The sequence below is a fragment of the Ailuropoda melanoleuca genome, chromosome 10 (assembly GCF_002007445.2).
Source record: "Ailuropoda melanoleuca isolate Jingjing chromosome 10, ASM200744v2, whole genome shotgun sequence".
Lineage (NCBI taxonomy): Eukaryota > Metazoa > Chordata > Mammalia > Carnivora > Ursidae > Ailuropoda > Ailuropoda melanoleuca.
This window is the reverse complement of record NC_048227.1, coordinates 15,857,325-15,881,294: the sequence shown is the minus strand read 5'-3', so window position 1 is coordinate 15,881,294 and position 23,970 is coordinate 15,857,325. Positions and strand designations below refer to the sequence as shown.

At 49.8% G+C, this 23,970-nt stretch overlaps 1 protein-coding gene across 2 annotated transcripts; it reads left to right on the top strand.

The window, feature by feature from the left end:
• The first annotated feature begins 11,157 nt into the window (after positions 1 to 11,157).
• On the top strand, positions 11,158 to 16,194 carry STX4 (syntaxin 4). Of its 2 annotated transcripts, none has more exons than XM_034670088.1 (11): positions 11,158 to 11,447; positions 11,635 to 11,736; positions 11,827 to 11,948; positions 12,084 to 12,158; positions 12,661 to 12,731; positions 14,173 to 14,281; positions 14,354 to 14,430; positions 14,647 to 14,784; positions 15,551 to 15,661; positions 15,757 to 15,855; positions 15,951 to 16,194. In XM_034670088.1, exons 2-10 carry the CDS (start codon positions 11,639 to 11,641, stop codon positions 15,835 to 15,837), a joined length of 882 nt encoding a protein of 293 aa, XP_034525979.1. In that variant the 5' UTR covers positions 11,158 to 11,447; positions 11,635 to 11,638; the 3' UTR covers positions 15,838 to 15,855; positions 15,951 to 16,194. The 2 variants fall into 2 exon arrangements, with proteins under 2 accessions (XP_034525979.1, XP_002924802.1); XM_002924756.4 differs by having other exon boundaries at positions 11,162 to 11,447; positions 11,849 to 11,948; positions 15,951 to 16,176.
• The last annotated feature ends 7,776 nt before the right edge of the window (positions 16,195 to 23,970 follow it).

Genomic DNA, 23,970 nt, shown 5'->3' with positions numbered 1-23,970 from the left:
TCCTTATTGGGAGACAAATGCTGGTACACCAGAGGGTCCAAGTACCCTCCATCCCTCTCTTTGATGCCCACCTCTCCTCTCCGCATCTCCATATTTTAACATCACATCAACTACTCCACCCCTGCAATGGGGCTTCGGCCCCCAACAGGCCTTGAACCTGCTACTGGCAACTTACCCGATGCCCTCCTGGATGCCAGATCCATTGGCCACTGGTCAGGCCTTACCCTTCACGATCTTTCAGCGTCATATGACCCTGATGACCTCTCTCTTCTTGAAACCCTCCCCTCCCTGGCTCCCAGCCAGCCTCCCTCCTCCCTTCCCCCTCCCCACCCCCAGGCTCTGAATGTTGTTTTCCAGCCTCCTTCCAGACCTATCCTTTCTCCCACAACCGCTCTATATCAGGGTTCCCTGGGCCCCACCCTGGGTTCTCTTCTCTTCTTTCTTTGCCTTCTCACTTCCCAGGGTCAACTGCACCTACTTGCCCACAATACCCACACGTATACCTACTCTGAGCCTGAGCAGTGAGCTGGGCACTGAGAACACAGAGGCAAAAATGTCATCAGAGACTTGAGTAAACCCATAACTAGAGTGAGGGAGGCCAGGGCTCTGATGGAACTTCCGAGACTGTGGTGGCCTTGCCCACTCCTCCCAAAGCCCTCCTTCCTGTGTTCTCCATCAGAGCTGGCATCACCGTTAGCCGGTCATTCAAAGCAGACAGAAAACTGACCTTGGCCCCCTCCCCCGTCCCCATAATGCTGCCATGTTCTGAGCGTCCACTGTGTCTGAAGTGCCATGCTGAGTAACTCCTGGAATCTTCCCAACCACGTAGCTGCTACGGCCGTTATGCCAAGTGCACAGATCAGGAAACTGAGGCTTGGAATGTTTAAATAATGGACCTAAGTTCCCAAGGTTAGTAAAGGACAGGGCTCGGGCTCTCGCAGGCATCCTTTGATTACAAAGCCTATTCTTATAAAACCACAGCGTTACAGCTCTTCCCTCAACTGCCAAACCCAGAGCCGCCTCCTGGGTCCTCTCCCTCCTCACCACCTTGGGTCAGTCTAGGCCCTCATTGGCTTTCACCTGGACCATCACAATAGCCTCCTCTCTGCTCCCCCCACCCGCAGCCCCTTCCCTGCATGTCCGGTTTTCTCCCCAGGTGTCAGTGTGATTGTCCCCTAAACAAATGTGATAATACCCATCCCTTGCACCAACGACTCCACCTCCCCCTCATGGCCTCCCAGATTACACTCAGTAGCTGCTCTGGCGTTTGAATCCCACCACCCCCACCTCATCTCTCCTGCCACTTCCCTCCCTGGGCCGCAGACCCCAAGCCTTAACCACACCACGGGATCCCGGACCCCGGACCCTCCGAGTCTTTCACTGTGCCATCTGTCCTCTGCCCGGTACTCTGTCTTGCCCCTTCTTGGATAGTCAGACTTCCCATCCCTCAAGCCTCTCCCAGCAGTCTAGGCAAACAACCTCATGAGGTGTGGGCTGAGTCAGCTTCTCCACTAGACCAGACCGGGCCTGACTCATGTCTGCTTCTCTCCAGCAACCAAGGTCAGGTGCAAAGCAGATGTTCACTAAAAATCTGAATGAAGAAATGAACGGATGAATGAATGAATGAATGGCATATTCCTTCACACCCTTACCCGGGCATAAGGATAAAGGAAATAAGGTCCACGAAGGGAGGGACTTTTGTTTGTTTTGTTTATGGCTGGTTCTCCAGGGACAGGAAAGGCACCCAGCACATAGAAGGTATCCAAATATTTGTGAAATAAAGGAATGAGTGAGAGGTGTGCATCTCTAAACCGGCTGCAGCTGTAAAGATGGACATAGAAACACACAACCTGGTAACAATCAGAATTCCTCTCGTTGTTCAGGGATTCTTAAAGCCCACCCGATAACCCTGTGAGATGGGCCACGTGGACCATGGCCCGGCCTCCTGTGCCATCTCCCCACCTGACTGGCCTTTCTAAAGCATCAGCATGACCAGGCTGGCCCCTGCCTGGAAGGCCTCGCCATGTCCCCTCTGCTCATGAGATAAAGCCCAGACCACCTACCCTTGACTTCCTGCGTCAGCCCATACCCCCGTCACTCATGGACTCCGGTTCCAGTGACATGCTGTTCCCTGCATTTCCCCGCCCCCGGCTTTTCCTCATGTTCCTTCCGACCCCTAGAACACCCTTCCCTCTCACAACCCCAAGCCCCACTCCTACCCTTCCTTCCAGGTTAGCTGCTCAGTCTTTCTCGACCCTTCCGAAGATGGAGGGGAAAGTCTGTTAAATGTACAGGGAGCTTGCCTGGAAACTCTGATTCGGCAGATCTGTGTTGCAGCCCAGGAATCTGGGTTTTGAGCAACTACCTCTAGAAATGCTTACATTTGGTCAAGTTTGGGAACACCAGTGTATCTAGGCAGTGCCAAGGCTAGGTTATGCTATGTAACAAACATCCCCCAGAGCTCAGGGATTTAATGCGACCGAGGCTTGTTTCTGGAGTGTGCTTGGGTTCCTTCCTGTCCTTGAAGGAAGATTCAGTACTTCAGGTAGAGAAACTTCTATAAGGCTATCAGCCCAGTGGACTCAGAGTGCCTCATGCTCAAGGACCCCATCTGATTAATCTCTCCCCCCACCATGGTCCCTGGCACAGGACCTATCTATCACACCGGCTGTGCTCAGGAAGGGAAGAAGGAATACCCATTTGACCTATTCATCCATTAACCAGTGAGTAGTTATGGAGACCCTATTCCTTGTGCCGGGACTATGGTCCTGCAGGGACAGTGGTGAGCAAAACAAACGTCAACCTGTCCATTTCCATGGAGCCAGTAACCTAATTTCTCTAAGCCCTAGGTCCCAAATCTGTAAAATGGGCCGTAATATTCACCACCACCCCCTCCCCAAGGCACAGCGTGAGGATTTACTGAGAAAACGGGCATGGAAGCCATTTGTAACTAGAAAATCTCCATTCAAGCAGATGTGAAAGAACATTGTTGTCCCGTTCTTTATCCCTCACATCCAGCTTTCAGGTTTTATTCTTCACGGCCCTGGAATTTGGCCGCACGGCCTTCTCCCTATTTCCACTGTCCACTCAAACCATCGTGAACCTGTACAGTGAACATGTCAATAACATGGATAATAGTAGTGACGGTGATAGTTAAATCTGACATAGTGCTGATCATGTGTGAAGCCCTGTTTTACCTGTTTTATTTGTATTATTCGATCTTCACAACAACCTTCTGAGGTTACCACCATTATCTCACAGACAAGGAAACGGAAGCACAGAGTATAAGTAATTTATTCAAGGTGGAGCTAGGATCCAATCGCAGCAGAAATCCTGGACTTTCGAAACATTCTCTTAGCTGATTCGTATCTGGCTGCCCGAGGGCCTCATTCCAGCCCTTCTCTTCATCAGAACCAGGGTCCATGTCATGCAGCAGAAACTGGGTCATGGCGCTGACTTTGGAGATATATTTTGGAAGAACTGATGTCGTTACAATATTGACATCTTCCTGTTCATTTACATGGTATATCTACACATTAGCTTTGGATTACTGTAAAATCTTTTTCAAAAAGATTTTATCGGGGCGCCTGGGTGGGCTCAGTCGTTAAGCATCTGCCTTCAGCTCAGGGCGTGATCCCAGGGTCCTGGGACATCAGGCTCACTCCTCCGCTGGGAAGCCTGCTTCTTCCTCTCCCACACCGCCCGCTCGTGTTCCCTCTCTCACTGGCTGTCTCTCTCTCTGTCAAATAAATAAATACATAAAATCTTAAAAAAAAAAACCAGAAAAAAAATAAAAAGATTTTATCCATTTATTAGAGAGAGAGAGAGAGTGCTCGCGGCAGGCAGAGGGAGAGGGCGAAGCAAGCTCCCCACTGAGCAAGGAGCCCGATGAGGGGCCTGTCCAGACCCCTGGGCTCATGACTTGAGCAGAAGGCAGACACTTAACGACTGAGCCACCTGGGTGCCCCTGGATTTCTTTAAAATCTTTTGATAAAATGTAAAATGTTCTCTCATGGGGCGCCTGGGTGGTTCAGTTGGTTGAGCGTCTAACTCTTGATTTCGACTTGGGTCATGAGCTCAGGGTCGTGAGATCGAGGCCCAGCAGGCTCTGTGCTCAGCAGGAGTCTGCTTGAGATTCTCTCTCCCTCTCTGCCCCACCCCCCTCTAAAATAAGTAAATAAAATCTTTAAAAAAAGTAAAATGTTAAAGATAGTAACACATTTTTAAAAGGTTTACTCAGGCATTATATATTTCTATAAATAGTATTTTTACATTTCCTAATAGTCTGTTGCTGTGATTTATAAAGGCAATTTATTTTAAACAATTTCTCTTACTCCAGCAAACTGGCCTCCACATATAGCAAGAGCCAGATATCCAGGGGTGATCTAGGGCCCTCATCCTCCCTTCCCAGTTTTCCCAATCCGCCATCATGTCTGATAGATTCCGTCTCTTTAATGGATGTTCCATTCCCACCTCCAGGCCTCATTATTTGCTACTGATTTCCCAATCAACCTTCACCTGGCCAGGGCACCTGCCGACCGACCGACCGACCGTTACTGCGCCTTTGTGCAAATAGAGAAAGGTGTCCCTTTCACATGACACTCTACCTCCATCTGTCAGACAATTGTAATAAATATTCAAATATGCAGATTTCCACGATGCAGTTGGTGCCTCTCTCGTGTGATAGAGCCCATTGTGCCCGCAGTGCACAGCCGTCTGTCACGTGGGCCACCAAAAAGTTCGATCACAGTATTCTGTTACAGGCTGAATGTCTGTGTTCCTCACCACCACCAAATTCATATGTTGAAGCCCCAACCCCCACTGTAATGGTATCAGGGGGTGGGGCCTTTGGGAGGCAAGGAGGTTTAGAAGAGGTCACAAGGGTGGAGATCCTGATGGGATGGTGCCCTTATAAGAAAAGAAAGAGACACCAGAGCTTTCTCTTTTTGCCTGGTGAAGATGCAGCAATCCATCTGCAATCCAGGAAGAGACCCCCAAGAACCAAATCTGCGGGCACGTTGCTCTTCTTCTTCCAGCTTCCAGAACTGTGAGAAAAAAAATGTCTGTTGGCTAAGCCGGCAATCTGTGGTATTTTGTAACAGCAGCCCAAGCTGACTATGACATATTTCTTTGTTTGAAATTCTTCAAAGGTACCTTCTTTCTTTGATACAGTTATTTAAAATAGGTAATACTTTGACATGGTTCAAAAATCTAAATAATATGAAAGGTTCACAGTGGAAATTCTTAACTCTTGACAACTGGGCTTACCATCTTGTTCTCAGGAAACATCTGGAGGGAACCAGTTTTATTAGTCTCTTCGGCAACTTTTCAGGATGTGAGGATACGAGCGCACACACACGCACACACACTTTTTTTTCTTTTACCACAGTACTCATTCTACACCTTGATATTTGACTAACAAGATATTTTAAAGCACTCCCGCATTTGATGTAATGAACATTTTCTGTTTTTTGACAGCTGCTTACCGGCTGATTGACAAATTTGCTCACAAAATCAACGAATAACAGTGATGTATATGTCATTTCATACATGGGCAGATAGAGTGAGTTAAAATTCGGTTTCTCTCCTCCTTGGCAGCTGGCATGGACTAATTGAATATGGCAGAAGTCATGTCACCCAACTTCTGAGCAGGGCCTCAAGAGACCTTGCAGCTTCTCCTCTCCCCTTTTGGAACCATGAGGACACTATGCTATGAAGAAACTCAGGCTGGGGGCACCTGACTGGCTCAGTCAGAACATGCAATGCTCGATCTCAGGGTTGGGAGTTCAAGCCCCACATTGGGCACAGACAGACAAACAAATTCAGGGTGATGTGCCACATGGAGAGAGTGACTCAGCCCTCCCAGCTGACTAGTGAGCATGGCAGCCATGACGGGCCATCCAACCGCAGCTGAGGTGCCAGGTGACCGTCATCACTAGAGCAATCTCCGATCAGATCAGCAGAAAAACCACCTGACCGTCCTTAGAATCTGGAGAAACAATAAATCATTGTTGTTTTATGCCACTGAGTGTTAAGGTGGCTTCTTGGGAAACAAGAGCTACCTGATACAGGCAGATGTTCAGATAGATTTTCACCAGCGAGGATGCTGGCTCAAAGTGCATAGATGTTTATAATTTTGATAAATACTGTCTGGTTTGTATCATTTTGCATCCCTACCAACAAGGGGTGAAAGTCCCTGTTTCCCCACAGTTTTGCCCAAAGAGTGTTTTGACAGACATATGGGTTATTGCTAATGCAATAAAGGGGAAAAGGTATTTCAGTATTGTCTTTTCATTTCTCTCATTATGTGCGAAGCTGAACATCTGCATATGTGTTTAAGGCCTTATGTATTTTCTCTTTTGTGATCTGGCGTGTTCTTCACCCATTTTTTAAATTGAACCGTTGGTCTTTCTTATCAATATGAGGAAGCCCTTTAAAAGTGGAGAGATTACCCTTTGTGTATGATAAGAACTGCAAATACAGGGGTGCCTGGGAGGCCCAGTTGTCAAGCGTCTGCCTTCGGCTCAGGGCCTGATCCCAGGGTCCTAGGATCGAGCCCTACATCAGGCTCTTCTATGAGCCTGCTTCCTCCTCTCCTACCCCCCACCCCCGCTTGTGTTCCCTCTCTTGCTGGCTGTCTCTCTCTCTGTCAAATAAATAAATTAAATCTTTAAAAAGAAAGAAAGAAAGAAAGAAGAACTGCAAATATTTTTTCCTAGTTTATTGTCTTTGGATTTTGCTTTGATGTTCTTTTTTTTGCCAGGCAGAACTTTTTCCATGTAGACAAATGTATTAATCTTTTATAGCTTCTGAATTTTGAGTTGGAGTTGGAAAGGCTTCCTCACGCCAAGAGTTATAAAGGATTTTGCCCGTATTTTCTTCCAGTATTTTAAGGGGAGCTTATCCTGACACATTGTGTGATCCATCACTTTTAAAATGAAGCTCAAGGCCAAGGTTATAGCACACGTGATCAGAAGCAACCCACACGGAGAGGCAACAGGAGACATAGAAGCTTGTTTAAGAGATTCTCGGGGGGCGCCTGGGTGGCACAGCGGTTAAGCTTCTGCCTTCGGCTCAGGGCGTGATCCCGGCGTTATGGGATCGAAGCCCCACATCAGGCTCCTCTGCTGTGAGCCTGCTTCTTCCTCTCCCACTCCCCCTGCTTGTGTTCCCTCTCTCGCTGGCTGTCTCTATCTCTGTCGAATAAATANGGCAAGGGATATCCAGGAGACATGTGGATTTAGGGATCTGGAGCTTGGGAGAAATTTTGGGCCTGGAGATACGAATTTGGGAGTCAGCATATGCATGCCAGTTAAAGCCACAAGGGTGTGTGTAGCGTGTGCAGAGAAGAGGTTCTCCGATGGAACTCTAGGGAGTGGTCAAGGTCAGACCACAAACACAGTCATCAGGAAAGAGCTGTGGGGGCTTCGTCTCTGCGGGCCCTGGGGCTTGGCACAAAAACCGCCTCAGAGACTTGCAGGATCCACAGAGGCTCTTTATGTAAAACATGCATGGATATCTTTGGCTCCTGGGGGCAGAGCAAACAGGGAGTGGGAAGAGACAGACGATCTCCCCTCAGTCAGCTCCCCCCCAGGCAAAGTCTTCCCCCTACTCCCCACAGATGACTTAAAGCAGGGCATCAATACGAGGCAGCAAGTTCNAATACGCGGCAAAGTTCCTAAAAGTAGGTAGACACAGGGAGCCTCCCCGGCCCATGTTTTCCTTGGATCACAGAGGAGTGGACAAGAGACTGAACTGGGTTCAAATCCCAACTCTCTCCTTCGCTAGTGTGTAAACCCTGGGCAAGGTTTACACCTTAACACCTCTGTGGCTGTTTCCTCCTCTGCAAAATGAGGACAATGACAGTACCTGTCTCATAGAACTGCTATGAAAATTAAATGAGTTAATATTTACAAAGTGCTTAGACTGGTGCTTGGCACATAGTAAATGCTATATAAATATTAAATTAAAAAACAATAATTTCATTCATTCATGAATATTGATTGGCCAGCTACCATCTGCCAGGCCCTGTTGGAGGTACCGGGGACACAGCAGTGAATAACGCAGGTGAACATCCCTGTCCTCATGGAGCTTCCATTCTGGTAGGTGGAGAGGAGGGGTGAAGACAGACAATCTATAAAATAAATATAAATAATATAAAAAATGTATGGTGTGTCAGATCCAGATGGAGACATGAGAGACGTGAGAAGCTGGCAAGGTCTTTAGCCTCGTACCTGACGCACAGTGGGGCGCAGGAGATGGAAAGCAGAAGGAGACCTTGGACAAGCAGCAGAGTGTAATCCCTGCGGAGACACTAGGGCTGCTCGCACCCTCGGGGTAACAATCATCATCATCATCACTGCCCTATAATAGCAGCAAACGCTTATACAGCATTTTTTCCGTACCAAGCCCTGTTCTAGTCACTTTATATGTATCATCTCATTTAATCCTTCTGGCGATCCTATGAGGTTGGTACTGTTATTGTTCCCATTTCCCAAATGAGGGAACTGAGGCATAGCAAGGTTACGTAACTTGCCTTACAGAGTTGTATGATGAGGTGAATGAGCTGGGATTCCAGCCCATGGCGTCTGGCTCCGGTATAGGCAGAATGTTGGTAGGACGGACCAGCAGGTGGAGGGAACAGGACCAGCTGCCATGCCTCGGGACTGGGGAGGGCCTGACCTCCTCACAGACTGGAAGGAACACACACAGCCCTAATGCCTACACATCCAAGACCCAACATACTTAACACACACTTCAAGGTTGTTCAGAGGGCCCAAAAGGAATAACCCCCAAACCATGAAATAGAGATAAGGACTCAGCTCTGGAGAACTCCATCCCCAGAGCCATTCTCCCTATGTGGCCCCTGCTCACCACTCCACGAGGCTTGAAGCCCAGCCTCCTGTGACCTTAAGTGACCATTCCGAAGCCCTGTGATCCCACCCAGAGACCACAAACACAATAATGAATATCGTAATCCTGGGAAATTTAACAAAGGTGCCAACAATTCCAGACCACAACTGGGAACCACGAAGGCAAACCATCAAGGGCTAACAGAGAGGCAGGTGGGACTGGTGACGCGAGAGAGCGCTGGAACCCACAGTCGTACAGGCCCACAGGGGGGCAACTCTCGACAGTCTGCAAGACCCTTCCATAGTCTTTCTCACCTCACTTGATATTGTTCAATTCTTACCTTAGACAAGGCAGAAATTACCAGACCAAGTTGTCAAGTGGAGAAACTAAGTCCCAGAGAAGAGCAATGAGTTCTTCAAGACCACATGCAGGACTGGAAGTCAGATGTCCAAAAGCCCTTCCACTGTCCCACTCAGAGAGACAGGGTATGAGAGAGAGAGAGAGAGAGAGAGAAGGAGAGGGAGGCAGGGAGGCAGAGGTTGATATAGAAGACCCAAGAGTGGAGAAATCCTTTTTCGTGATCTCCAGGAGACCCCAAGGGGGCAGAGCTGGGCCTCCTAAAAAACCCTCCATTCCTTCATTCCTCCCGTAGGTTGATCAGAGCAGCATACCATCTTCACTCCTTCGTTCCCAACCCCAGGTGAGCTGGGTTCTGAAGGGAAGAAAAGAATCAAAGCCCTTCGAGTAGAATCAGACAGCCTTTTACAGTTTACAACCTCATAACCAATGAACTTTAGAATGGGGAATACCTATAAAGATGATCTCCCCATCCCTCTATTACACCCATTGTATAGATGGGAGATTGAGGCCCAGAGACAAGGAAGTCATTTCCAGAAATCCACAGCGACTCGGTCACAGGAATCTAGATTTCCTCACCGGAGAAGGGCTACTCTTTCCTTTGCTTGAACCTTCATGTAAGTCCCCTGGAAAAAGCCCTGGAATCCAGGAGAACTGATTTTTATTCTGGCTATGCTGAGACTCACTGAGTGGCCTTGGGCACACCTCTTACATAATGTTAAGTTTCATAAGTGAAAGGTGTTTTGTCTATTAGGCCCTGATTTATCTCTGACCCCTAGAACAGTCTCTGGCCCATAATAAGTGCCCAATAAATATCCATTGAATGAATGACCGTCTAGAGGGCTAGGGCAGTGTCACCACGAGAGGCTGAAGCCTGAAAGACAAAACCAGGGAATCACGAGCTTTATCCTCAGATACACGAAAGGCTAAAGGTCTGTCCACAGATATTTACTGAGGGCCCATATGTGCTGGGTACTTAGACACTGGAGATTCGGGTAAGAACAAGACTGCCCTGCCCTGCCCTCAAGAGCTCACAGTCCACTATAATGTGGAATGTGAGCAGATTTTTTTTTGTGGGCTTCAGGGGGTAGACCCAGATGCTAGGTAGGGAGTTAGATGTAAGTGGCAGACTGCTCGATGTAATACAGACACTTTTCTCAGCTTTAGTTGCCCTGAAATGGTCTTATGCTCAGAAGGTGGTGAGTGCGGCGGAACTGCAGTGTTCAAGCAGGGCGCCAGCCGCCCACCTGTCAGAGGCTGCGCCAGGAGTATGCGGGAGAAGAGATTTCTGCCTTGGGTGAGGTCACTTTCCACCCCCAGATTCTCTGCCTACAAAACCCTGCAATTCTCTGACGCTGGATCTTATTATTTTCTGAATTTCAAGGTCCCATGATGCTGACAGCCATGAATTCTAAGTTCTCTGTCTGCCCACAGCCCCCGACCCAAAAGAAATGAGGCCGAAATCAGCAAGGGTCCTACCACCCACTGCCTCAAAAGGTCTCTGGGAAAAGTCAGCAGCCCCCTCCCCGCTTCGTGGGGGCTGGAAGGGTGTAGCTTGGGCGCCAGGGTTCCGGAGACGTCGTGGGGAGAAGGGTGTTCCAGAGACGGAGTTGACAGCGCCGAGACACGTGACATCCAAAGCGTCACGTTCTGTGGTCCGCGAAGGTGGGACCGGGCCGGTCATGTGACGTGGGGGGGGCACCATGGGGTGATGTGAGATGCAGGGCCTCTCAGATTACGCACCAATGACGCATTCCCACCCGGTTTGGCAACTAGATTTCCGTTGGAAGATGCGACAGTTCCGGCAAAGGGGGCGGGTTCTCACGTCCTGGCAGCTTTGCTTCCGTTCGGGGCGCTACAGCTTCCGACCTCAGCCTCTCCCTCGGGCGAGGAAGAGACGCGACCCCGTGCGCATGCCCCGATCATCCCAGAGGGGCGGGGCCGAGGCTAAGGGAGCGAGAGGGGGGGCAAAGAAAAGGGAATTCCAACCTGTGGAATCTTGGGGGGTCCCCGAGGTCAGGTTCTTCCCATTGACTGTGGATGGTGCCCGGGACAGAGCCTCTGGTGGCTCGTGGGGGGCTTGGGGGTCCGCAGGGTGAAGGCGGAGGGGAGTGTCAGTGTCAGAGTGTGAGTGGGGTACGGGAGTTCCAAACTTAGTCTTGAGGCCCTCGGGGCTCCGGCGCCGGGGAGAGGTAGCTCGGGCCGCCATGCGCGACAGGACCCACGAACTGAGGCAGGTGAGAAGTGGGGGCTGCAGGGTTGGGGCCGGGCGGACGGGTCGGGGTCTGGCTGGAATACAGGACTCCGGGTCTTCGGGCAGGGACGGGTGGCTGAGGGCTAGGAAGGAAAGACCCGGAAGTCTGTGAGTCCTGCGGGGAGAGAGCAACAGCAAAGTACTGATGCTAGTGACCCTGGCCCTGGCAGGGGGATGACAGTTCGGACGATGAGGACAAGGAGCGGGTCGCGCTGGTGGTACACCCGGGCACGGCACGGCTGGGGAGCCCGGACGATGAGTTCTTCCAAAAGGTAAGAGGCTGGGGTCTCTGCCTGTCTTCGCGAGGGGGCTAGATGACCCGAGGAGCAGCGCGGTCTGGAGTACCCCCATATCTCCTTTAGCCCTCTCGGTCACCTTTCCCAGGTCCGGACAATTCGACAGACTATTGTCAAGCTGGAGAATAAAGTCCGAGAGTTGGAGAAGCAGCAGGTCACCATCCTGGCCACGCCCCTTCCCGAGGAAAGTGAGTGAAACCCCAAGTGCAAACGCATGCTCAGCCAGAGGGATTGTGGGGATTGTAGTTCCATGCAGGTGGTGGCCAGGGAGGTTTATTGAGATAGGGGCTGCTGTTTGGGAGTCATGGCTTTCTCTTGTTCAGGTATGAAGCAGGACCTGCAGAACCTGCGTGAGGAGATCAAACAGCTGGGGAGAGAGATCCGATCGCAGCTGAAGGGTGAGCTCCTAGGAACTCAGACATATCCCTGCGGTCCTGACCAGCTCCTGGCATATCTGGGGAGTATGTGGCCCAGAGAGGCCAGTGATGTATCTAGGTCACACAGCAGGCCTAGGCCTAGAATCCCTTTCTTCATAGTACTTTCCACAGCACGTGTCTGCCTCTCAAGTTCCTTTATTTGTAAGGAAACCATTTACTCCCACAATTCTTGCTGCCCAATGTGCATTCTTTGGACAGGCAGATGGGGGTTTCTCAAGAGGCCTCTGCATACCTGTGGGAATTCTCTGATGAATTGCAAAGAAAAATACACTTTCTCCCATCAGAGGCTCGGAATTAGTCATTTATGATAAATTATAATTCCCAAAAGAGTCCCATGGAGATAAGCACCTCTCTATTTTATGGAAGGGGTATGGCCCTGGCCCTGTGTCCTGGCCTCCACACGATTTTCTGAAGCCACAGATCAGATCCCCTTACCCACCAATACCCTTGTGTCTTCCCACAGCCATAGAGCCCCCGAATGACGAAGCTGATGAGAATTATAACTCAGTCAACACACGGATGAGAAAAACCCAGGTGGGTTATTATTCCCAGAACTAAGACATTTCGCAAGGGTTTCACAGATCGTTAGATGGCAGAACTAAGGAGGAAGGGCCGTTAGAGATCAAGTCCAATCTGATGATTTTCAAATGGGAAAACTGAGGCAGAGAGAAAGGAACCACCCAAGGTCAAGACTCCCAGTCCACTTAACATCCTGTCACCTTCTCCATTCAGTGAGAAGTTGCTGAGTCCCCAGATATGATCTGGGCTTGGCTGTGGAAGTCATGCTTTCTAGAAACCAAGATGGGGAGTCAAGCTTGAACAGGTGACAAAGACATTACTCAGGTAGGGTTTGGTAGCTAATATCCCTGCCCAGGGAAGAAGGGGGAACAGTCATAAATGACTGGGAGGTTTCCTGCCCATGTGACAGGGATATCCTCTGCCCCATGGGCAGAATTCAAGAAGTCAGGAAGAGGAACTTCCCTGGAGGAGGAAGGTCACTGAATCAACATCTTCGTAAGGAGATTTGAGGTCATCTAACCGCTCCCCTGTGGGTGCCCAGTGAGGAGTAATTTGGACTTCTTGGAAGTCAAAGTTGGAGTAGGTGGGCCCAGAGCTCAGCGAGTCCCCAGGTTGAAGATAGGGCAGTTTGGGCATCTTGTAAGGGTGTAGCTGAAGGCAGGAGAGCACATATGTCTCTGAGGAAGGAGCTCCAAGGAATGAACACATTGAAGGTGGCCGGAGAATGGACAAGATGAGAGGACATTTCAGGGGGAGCCTGTGGCGGTCATTGGAGTGAGAGGCTGAGGGCCCAGCTGAACCTGTAAGATAGGCAATGGGCTGACCTCCAGGCATACCAGCACACCTTTAGTCTAAGCGGTGAGGCAGGTGTTCAGCAAACATTCATGGGTATTTATTGAGTGCCTGCTGTGTGCTAGATCCATTTCTAGCTGGGAAACAGCAATGAACCAAAGAACCCTATCCTCATGGAGCTTACGTCGTGGTGGGGAGAGACAAACACCATAATAAATACGTACATTATTTTAGAACACAGTTAAGTATTAAGGGAAAAACTAAGGAGAGGAGGGATTGAGAGTGCTGGGAGAAGGCAGCTTGCAGTTTTGGTAAGCTAGAGAGAACTTCATTCAGAAGGTGACCTCTGTGGGGCATGAGCATTCTAGGCCCAGGGAGCAGTGAACGCAAAAGTCTGAGGTGGGGTGGCTTTGGTGTGGGAGGGGGGAGGAGTCCACCATGGTTAGAGGGAGTGAGTGAGGGAACAGCTGGAGGAGGTGAGGTCAGGGGGGGATGGGGGAAGGGAAGGTCATGTAGGGCCTTATCAGCCCTGGTAAGGGCTTTGGCTTTTACTTCTAGAGAATGGGGGTCAAGGCGGCAGGCTTATGCTGTTTGCTCACTGTACCCGTGGGGATGTTGAGGCCAAATCCTTCCAGGGTGCCCAGCCTCTATTCTCTACCACCAGCACGGGGTCCTGTCGCAGCAATTCGTGGAACTCATCAACAAGTGTAACCTGATGCAGTCCGAATACCGGGAGAAGAACGTGGAGCGGATTCGGAGGCAACTGAAGATCAGTGAGTGCTGGTGTCTGGCCTACAGCCTCCGGTGACCCGACCCAGCTCTGAGTCTGGCCTTTCCCTTCACAGCAAATGCTGGAATGGTGTCTGATGAGGAGCTGGAGCAGATGCTGGACAGTGGGCAAAGCGAGGTGTTTGTGTCCAATGTGAGTGGCCACAGCTAGCCTCCCTCGTCTGGGGCTCTCGTCTTCTCTGAGGCCTGGCCCTTTGTGATGGAAGGAATCTGGAGGCCCGGAGGGGGAATGAGTTAGCATGCCCAGAGGCACTCTAGGCCCTAGGGCGCTAGTCCCAGTTCGACAGGAACTTCTGACCTGCTGGCGGGTTCCCTGTGACCTGTCTGTCCCTTCCTCTCCACTCCCCAGATACTGAAGGACACACAGGTGACCCGACAGGCCCTAAATGAGATCTCAGCCCGGCACAGTGAGATCCAGCAGCTTGAACGCAGTATCCGTGAACTTCATGAGATCTTCACTTTTCTGGCTACTGAAGTGGAGATGCAGGTGGGCACCCGAGACAGCCGGCTGGGCTTGATGTGAGGCCGTGTTCAGCCAGAATCCCCGCTGTGACCGTCAGCCCGTCTCCACGCTCAAGCTTCTCTCCCCGAGACTTTCGTCTCCCCCCTCCCCAGGCTGGTCCGTGCCCCCAGGTTGGCCCTCACTCCTCCAAGGTCCTGCCTCTGCAAATCTGCCTGAGGTTGGGCTGGGAGGTGGTGTTCTTCCGCTGGCCCTGCTCGTGTGGGGTGAGGTAAGCCTCCGGCCCATCCTGGAGGAGCTGAGTCACTGGTGCTGGAGCCAATGACCTTGTGCAGCTGGGAGTCGTGGGGAAGGGATTCCATTCAGTAGGAGCAGCAGGACCTGAAGGCTGGCGGTGCCATGAGGAGGCAGGGATGGGGAGGGCTTCACAGCTGTTGAGAGGCAGGCCTAGAAGAATGGGCAAATTCAGACACATCTACGAAGGGACAAAAGTTCACCCTCTGTGGAAAGGTACGAGCCGCTCGAGCACTCGGCTCCAAGCCACCACTGCAAACGACGGGTACAGGGGGTCGGGGAGCAGGCCAGAAGGGACCACGTGAGGAAAGGGAGCCTGGAAGCCGCCCTCAGGCGTTGTGAACTCCTGGCAGAGGTGGTCCTGCCCCACAGCTTTGTTAGTGCCGTGTTTGCGGCTGGAAAGCGTCCTGCGGGCGGCTGGGCTGGGCAAACAGAGGAGCTGCTGGGCCTTCCACCCGAGTCATCCCTGCCTGCCTGAACCACCCCCTCCTCTGAGCAGGGGGAGATGATCAACCGGATTGAGAAGAACATCCTGAGCTCAGCAGACTATGTGGAGCGCGGGCAGGAACATGTCAAGATTGCCCTGGAGAACCAGAAGAAGGCTCGGAAGGTGAGCCTCTCCTCCCCTCTCTTCCCCTCCCGCCCCCTGCCCTGGTGGCCTTCCCTCTACTCTTAAGTGAGTTTCTCTGAACTCTTCCCCCACAGAAGAAAGTCTTGATCGCCATCTGTGTGTCTGTCACCATCGTCATTCTGGCAGTTATCATTGGTGTCGCCACACTGGTTTGAGAGCATCGCGCGTTCTTGGTGAGATACTGTGGGCCTTCCCCCTGGCCTGCCTCATCCCAAGCCCCAGCCTTTCCTCCTCCCCTCAGACCCTCTTCTCCCCCCTTCCCTTGCAGGCACTAAGAGACCCAGGTCTGCCTTCTCTCCCAGCAGCTGAGGGGGGAGGGCAGGACAGAGCCTCCAGCTGGACCCCCTTCCACACACTGGCCCTGTGCAGAGGGGCAGATGGTTTTGCTGAAGTTGGCAGCCGCTCATTCATGGGGGCTTCCCTACTCAGGCCACAATGCCTGGGGGAAGGCCTGCAGCATCCTGTTTGGCTGGGACACACGGTTTTGTAAGAAATTAAAAAAAAAAAAAAAAGAGTTTGGAGACTTCCCTGTGCATGTGCGTTCCTGGAAGGGCTGGCCCAGGGCCTTCAGGTACCCAGGCTCCCCTTTTCCTGGCCATCCTTGGGGCCAGACCCAGCCCAGGGAGACTCAAATCAGACTGTTCTAGGTGCTGTGACCACAGCAAGTTGGTACTACCCTTCTACTGTCCCATAGGAATAGGTGGGACAGGGAGGGGCTAACACCCACATCTGGCTCAGTATTGCCCAGTAAAGCTGGGCCAGGCCAGGCTGGGACATAGGTGAGATGTGTTTGGGCATCGGTGGGCATTCCTGAGGCCAAGAAGAGGCACTGTGGGTAATGGAGGCTGTTACTTCAGATACAGTGAGCAGGGAAAGGCCTGTCTCAGAAGGGGTGACATTTGAGTGGAACATTAATGAGGAGCCAGTTATGGGCAGAAGCAGGGGCCGAGTTGCCAGGCAGCGGGAGCAGCCCTGTGCCCAGAAAAAAGCATAGCCTTTGACATAAGAGTTTAGCCTGGAGAGCCAGAACTCCGATCAACACACCTGCTTATTAAGGGGTTATGTGGCGGAAGCAGTGGAAGAGGCAGGGGAGCCTGACCCCTGGTTTCTATGAGGCACCTAAGCTCCAGGCCCCAACTCTAAATTTCTAAGAGTTCCGAGTCCAGAAGCCTGGTTTCCAGAGCTGGGTGTGGCACCTGTCCCCAGACACCTGGTTTCAGGGGTAAGCTAGCTCCTGGCTCCGAAGCCTGGTTGGAGTCGGGCGGCACTTGACCCCCACCAAGGTCTGGGGCCCAGGTTCCAGCCACCCTGTCCCATCCCACTTTCGATCCCGCAGACCCCTGCTGCTGCTGTCGTTGCTGCTGCTCCAAGATGCCCCTGCCCAGCGCATCCGACCGCAGAACCGCTTGCTTCGGCTGCCGGGTGTGGGGCACACACGTGGATGCTGGGGTGATGCGAGTCATACAAAGGCTGGACGGGATGTCCTTGGTGCAGTCTCGGACCCCGCCCCTGGACCTGGCCTGGGGGAAGAGCCAGAGGGCGAGATGAGGCCCCAGTGACCCCTGCCTGCTTCGCCTCTATCCACCTGGGCACCCGCCTACAGCGCCTCCCAGTGGCCCTAGAGGGACTCTGGCTTGGCAGTTGCAAAGCGCCTGCGCCAGGTCCGAGTGTTCGCTTGGCCCCGAGTGTAGGGGGCGTGGCCTGGCCGCAAGCGGAAAACGATTGGCCCGCGGAAGTAAATGTTGCTCCTAAGGAGCATCAGGATTGGTCTGTAGGAAGTCCCTGGAACTCCTGGGGAGTGAGCACTGGGTATTAAGCCACAATTAGTTTTGTGCGGATATGGGAGGGGCCTCAGCGAGTCTTCAGTCGCACCCGAAAGCGATTGGATCACAAGGCGGGGCATGAGCAAACCTCTAAAAGAGACGGAGGGGGCACGGGGTCGCGAAAGCGTGACCAGAGTCGACAGGTAGAGGGTGAGTCAGGGACTTCACCCGAGAAGGCGAGGCGGGGTCCCTGTCCCTAGCCGCTGAACTTGGCAGCTGCACGAGTCTGGGAGGGTACCCACGCCTTCGTCCTGCCTGAGATCATGTGTCGTGTGTACAGACGAAGTTCTAGATACCTCAGGAAAGAGCTCCTCATTCTCACCAGTGTGCAAACACAATCTGGACGTCCAGTCGATGGGAAAACTGCGGGGCCAGACGGATCCTGCCCCAGTAGAAGACTGATTTGGATACGGGGCCTCCGGTCTTCCCTGTTCTCCGTCTTTTCCCCTGCGGCCTGCATCTTTAGCGGAATTCTGTCTTATTGGTCGCCTTTGTCCACCCCCTCACCTTTCTGCCTTCAGAGGAAAACTGCACGACCCGTGGCACCTACTGGGATCTGATAGACTATCAGGTCTATGCCGAGACTCCGTCACATCTACGCACCTGGGTGTCAGTGTGCGGTATGTGACTTCGGATTGGCTTTGCTGGACGGCGCCACCCCTGAAAGCCTGCTTACCTGCCTGTCTCACCCAGGAAATGGTCCAGAACCTCCTGAAAGACCTAACTAGATGGCCGAGTGAGGCCTTGGATGCCAGGCCCAGTAGTTTGAACTTCTCTTTTGGGCAAGGGGGCACATGGAAGGTTTTTGAACAGGTGAGTGGCAAGTTTGGGGCAGACCTAGCAGTCAGGTGGACCCACGCATTGAAGACTTCACAGGCTCCCCTGTGGATACCCTTTCCCTGGGGGAAACGGACCTGAATGAGGAGTTAAGGGCAGGTTTTGGGTACATCTGCATGAAACAGAGAAGCTAACCACGGCTTAAACAAGGTAGGAGTTTATTTCTTTCTTGTATAAAAGTCCAAATTAGTATGGTGGTTCTTTGCACGAAGTCATCAGGACCAATGCATGATAATTAAAAAATAATAATAAATTCTTTTTTTTTAAGATTTTATTATTATTTTTTAACACACAGAGAGAGAACACAAGCAGGGGGAGTGGCAGGCAGAGAGAGAGGAAGCAGCAGGCTCCCCGCTGAGCAGGGAGCCTGATGTGGGGCTCGATCCCAGGACTGTGGATCATGACCTCAACTGAAGGTAGATGCTTAACTGACTGAGCCACCCAGGCACTCCCATAATAAATTCTTTTATTTATCTTTTTGCTGTTCCATCCCTGGGATATTGCCCTCACCCACATAATCTAAGATGGTCCACCAGCACTTCCACAGTTTAGCCCTTGTGAAGCAGAAAAGTGAAGGAGATGCCTTGCCCTTTACCTTAAATTGCAGAAGTTGTACCCAGAATTTCCGCTCTAATCCTATTGGCCAGAATGTAGTCACATGGCCAAGAAATAGACTCTTCACCCTGGGCAAGCTTTTTGTCCCAATAAAAGTTCTAGGGAAACTGGGGAACTAGTCCCAGGAAACAGGCTAACTTTGGAAGGATGACTATTGGGGGACATTCAGCAGTTACAGGCACACACTACCAGTGTAACCCATCCCGATTGTATTAGTTTCCTATTACTCCTGTTACAAAGTACCACAAACATAGTGGCTTAAAACAACATGCATTTATTCGTTTACAGTTCCGGAGATCAGAAATCCAAAATTAGTTTCACTGGCCTAAGTCAAGGAGTTGGCAGGGCTGGCTCCTTCTGGAGGAACCGTCTGCAGGCATCCAAGAGAAGCCTTCATTCCTTGACGAGTGGCCTCATCCTCCACTTGAAAGAACATTATTCCATTCTCAGCTTCCATTGTCACATCACCTCCTGCTCTGATTTGTACCTTCCTGTCTCCCTCTTAGAAGGATTCTTATGATTACTTTGAGCCCACCCAGATATTCCAGGATAATCTCCCATTTTACAATTCTTAATTACATCTGCGAAGTCTCCTTTGTCCTATAAGGTAATATTCTCAGGTTCTGGGATTAGGATATGGCCTTTGTTTAGCCTCATTCCACATTTAAGTCATTCATTCATTTATTCGTAAAATATTAAGCAAGAATTACATACCTGATATTTTGTAAAGTGCTGGAGAAAAAGAGGTGAAAATACAGACAAGGTCTCTGACTTTCATGGAGTTTATATTATAGTGAAAAGGACAAGGAAATAACTAAGATATTCTAAAACCATGACATGTATTATTAAAAATTAATCAGCATGCTGTGACAAAAAATGACAAGGAGTTGGAGATGGCTGTGCTAATAGGTAGTCAGGAATGGCTTCTTAGAGAAGGTGACAAAGGACAGACCTGAGAGCTCAGGGCAGAACAGAGCCATGGAGGATTCCTTCTAGGCCTGGAAACCTAAGGGAATTTACTTAGCTGGCTTTTGGAATCACTTTGATCAGTGACTCCTTTTTACCTTCCATTTCTCCCCATTTTTTAAAAAAAGATTTTATTTATTTATTCAACAGAGATAGAGACAGCCAGCGAGAGAGGGAACACAAGCAGGGGGAGTGGGAGAGGGAAGAAGCAGGCTCATGGCGGAAGAGCCTGATGTGGGGCTCGATCCCATAACACCGGGATCACGCCCTGAGCCGAAGGCAGACGCTTAACCGCTGTGCCACCCAGGCACCCCATTTCTCCCCATTTTGAACCAGAATGTCTGTAACTATTATCCTATGTATGTCCCACCATTGCATGTAGGAAGCACATGACTTGTTTCTTTAGTGTCGTAGGTCCACAGATGGCAGGAATTGTGCTCTAGGAAGGATTATACCCAGGGCCTCATCAACATCTACTTTCAGATAATGAGACTTAGGACTTTGGACTTGATAGGATTTGTATGAGATTTTTTTGGACTCCAACTTGATGCTGTAATGGGATGAAACTTTTAGGGACCTTGGGAGGAAGTGAATGTATTTTGCGTGTGAAACAGACATAAATCTTTGAGGGCCAGAGGGCGAACTGTAGTAAGGAGAGTAATGGCCCCCCAAGATTCCATGCCCTAATCTCTGTCAATACGTGACCTTACATGACAAAAGGGATTTTACACAGGTAGTTAGGTTTACTAATTGGTTGACCTTAAGATAGGGAGAGTATCGGGAGTTATTCAGATGGATCCAGTGTGATGGCATGAACTCTGAAAAGCAGAGAATCTTCTCCAGCTAGCAACAGAAGAGGAAGACAGGAGTCAGAGAAATTTGAAACAGGAGGATTTGATGTGCCATTGCCAGTTTCGAAGGGCCCGCAGCCAAGGAATGTAGATGGTCTCTAGAAGCTGAGATCAGCCTCGGACTTACAGCCAGCAAAGAAACCAGGGACTTGAGTTCTACAGCCAAATGGAACTGAATTCTGTTAATAACCTGGATAAGTCTGGAAGTGGACTCTGAGAGAGCCTCCAGATAAGAGCCCGGACTGGCCAAGACCATGCCTCCAGTTTTGTGAGACCCTAAGTAGAGGACCCCGCTGAGTCAGCCTGGACTTCTGACCCATAGAGCTATGAAATAAGAAATGGGTGGGACGCCTGGGTGGCTCAGTTGGTTAAGCATCTGACTCTTGATTTCAGCTCAGATCATGATCTCAGGGTCCTGAGATCGCACTCAGTGGGGAGTCTATTTCTCCCTCTGCCCTCCCCCCAAGCTGGCATGCTCTCTCTCTCTCAAATAAATAAATAAATCCTTAAAAATGGGTGTCATTTTTAAGATGCTAAGTTTGTGGTTATTTAATATGCAGGAATAGAAACCCAATACAGTAGGACTGGAGCTGAGACTTGAATGAAGAGAAAGATCATCGTGGGTGGGCAACTCTGGGGTAGTGTGTTCCATCCCGAGAGAGGAGCAAGTGCAAAGGCCCCAAGCCTGGGAAGAAACAAACAAATGTGTTTGTTTGCTAGAGCCTGCTGAGTAGCAGTAGGTAGATTAGGTCAGAACAGGGGATAGGGACTGAAAGGAAGGCAGGCTCCAGGTGGAGAGATTTCTGTTGAGAGGGGACTGTGTGTAGATAATTGAGAACTGGCCTCCAAAACTTGGTTGAATCCAGCATGACTGCCCCACCTACAAAGCTTGCTGCCTTCCCCTATCTACGCCTCAGCCCTGGCCCTGGAGCATTCTTCTGCGAGAAGCCCATCATTTATCCAGCCATTTGGCTGGGAAGGGGGGGATGACTGTAGTCTATGGTACAGACTGACGAGTACCAGCTGCTGCTCCAGCAGCAGGGCATGCAATCTGGCACTCCCAAGATGTACTCACTACCTGGGACAGTCCTGGTAGAGAGCCAGGGAGGTAAAGGAAGTTAGAGCAGAAGAAAAGTGAAGGCCAGAAGTTAGACCAGACATTATCCAGATAATCAAACTGGAAAAAGACATCACAAGAAAAGAAAACTACAGGTATATTTCTTACAAAAATCCTCAACAAAATAATAACAAACCAAACCTAGCAATATATAAAAATTATTATACAGCATTACCGAGTGGGATTTTCCTCAGGAATGCAAGGTTGGTTTAATGTCCAAAAATCAATTAATGTAATTTTTTAGTTTTAATTAAGTAATCTCTACACCCAATGTGGGGCTTGAACTCATGATCCTGAGATCAAGGTTGAATGCTCTTCCAGCTGAGCCAGCCAGGCATCCTTCAATTAATGTAATTCTGAATATTTTAAAAAGATTTTATTTATTTATTTGAGAGAAAGAGCACAAGCGGGGTGGGATATAGGAACAGAAGGAGAGGGAGAAGCAGACTCCTCACTGAGCAGGGAGCCGGACCCAGGGCTCAGTCGCAGGACCCTGAGATCATGGCCTGAGCTGAAGACAGATACTTAACAGACTGAGCCACCCAGGTGCCCCCTAATTCTGAATATTAATAAATAACAAGAACCATATAATCATGTCAATAGGAGATACATTTGACGGAATCCAACATCCCTTAATTACGACAATTAAAAAAAAAAGCTTAAGAAACTAGGAATAAAATGAAACTTCCTTAACTTGCTAAGTATCAAAGGGCATCTACAAAAAATTCACAGTTAATATCATACTTAAATGGTGAAAGACTGGATGTTTTCCCCCTGAGATCAGGATGTCTGTTCCCTTTCTCATTGTACTGAAAGTTCTAGCTGGGGCAATTAGGCAAGAAAAAGAAACAAAAGTCATCCAGATTGCAAAAGAAGTAGCCAGATGACATGATGTTGTATAGAGAAAACCCTTCGGAATACACACACAAAAACTATTAGAGCTAGTAAAGTAGTTTAGTAATGTTGCAGAATGTAAGAATGATACACAGAAATCTGTTGTATTTCTCATTGCTAGCAATGAAACAATCCAAAAATGAAATAAGAACAATGCCATTTATAATAGAAACAAAGGGAATAAAATACTTAGATATAAATTTAACAAAAGAAGAGTAAGATTTATGTGCTGGGGGGCGCCTGGGTGGCACAGCGGTTGGGCGTCTGCCTTCAGCTCAGGGCGTGATCCCGGCGTTATGGGATCGAGCCCCACATCAGGCTCCTCCGCTATGAGCCTGCTTCTTCCTCTCCCACTCCCCCTGCTTGTGTTCCCTCTCTCGCTGGATGTCTATACCTCTGTCAAATAAATAAATAAAATCTTAAAAAAAAAGATTTATATGCTGGAAATGACAAAAACACTGTGGAAAGAAATTTAAAATCTAAATAGATTTTTTAAAAAGATTTTATTTATTTATTTATCAGAGAGAAAGAGAGAGCACAAGCAAGGGGAGTGGCAGGCAGAGGAAGAAACAGGCTCCCAGCCGAGCAAGGAGCCCGATGTGGGACTGGATTCTAGGACCCTGGGATCATGACCTCAGCTGAAGGCAGATGCTTAACTGACTGAGACACCCAGGTGTCCCTAAATAGATTTTTTAAAAAAGATTTTATTTATTTATTTGACAGAGAGAGAGACAGCCAGCGAGAGAGGGAACACAAGCAGGGGGAGTGGGAGAGGAAGAAGCAGGCTCACAGCGGAGGAGCCTGATGTGGGGCTCGATCCCATAACGCTGGGATCACGCCCCGAGCCGAAGGCAGACGCCCAAACGCCGTGCCACCCAGGCGCCCCCCTAAATAGATTTTTTAAATCCCAAGTTCATGGGTCAGAATATTTAATATTGTTAAGGTGGCAATACTTCTTAATTTTATCTACAGATTCAATGCAATCCCCATCAAAATCCCAGCTTCTTTTTTTTTCCCCACAAAAATTGGCAAGCAGATCCTAAAATTCATATGGAAACACAAGGAATTCAGAAAAACTTGAAAAAGAAGAAGAAGTTGGAGGAATCACAGGTCTTGATAAAACTTACGACAAACCTACAATAAGCAAAATAGGGTGGTACTAGCATAAAGAAAGTAGAGAGAGAG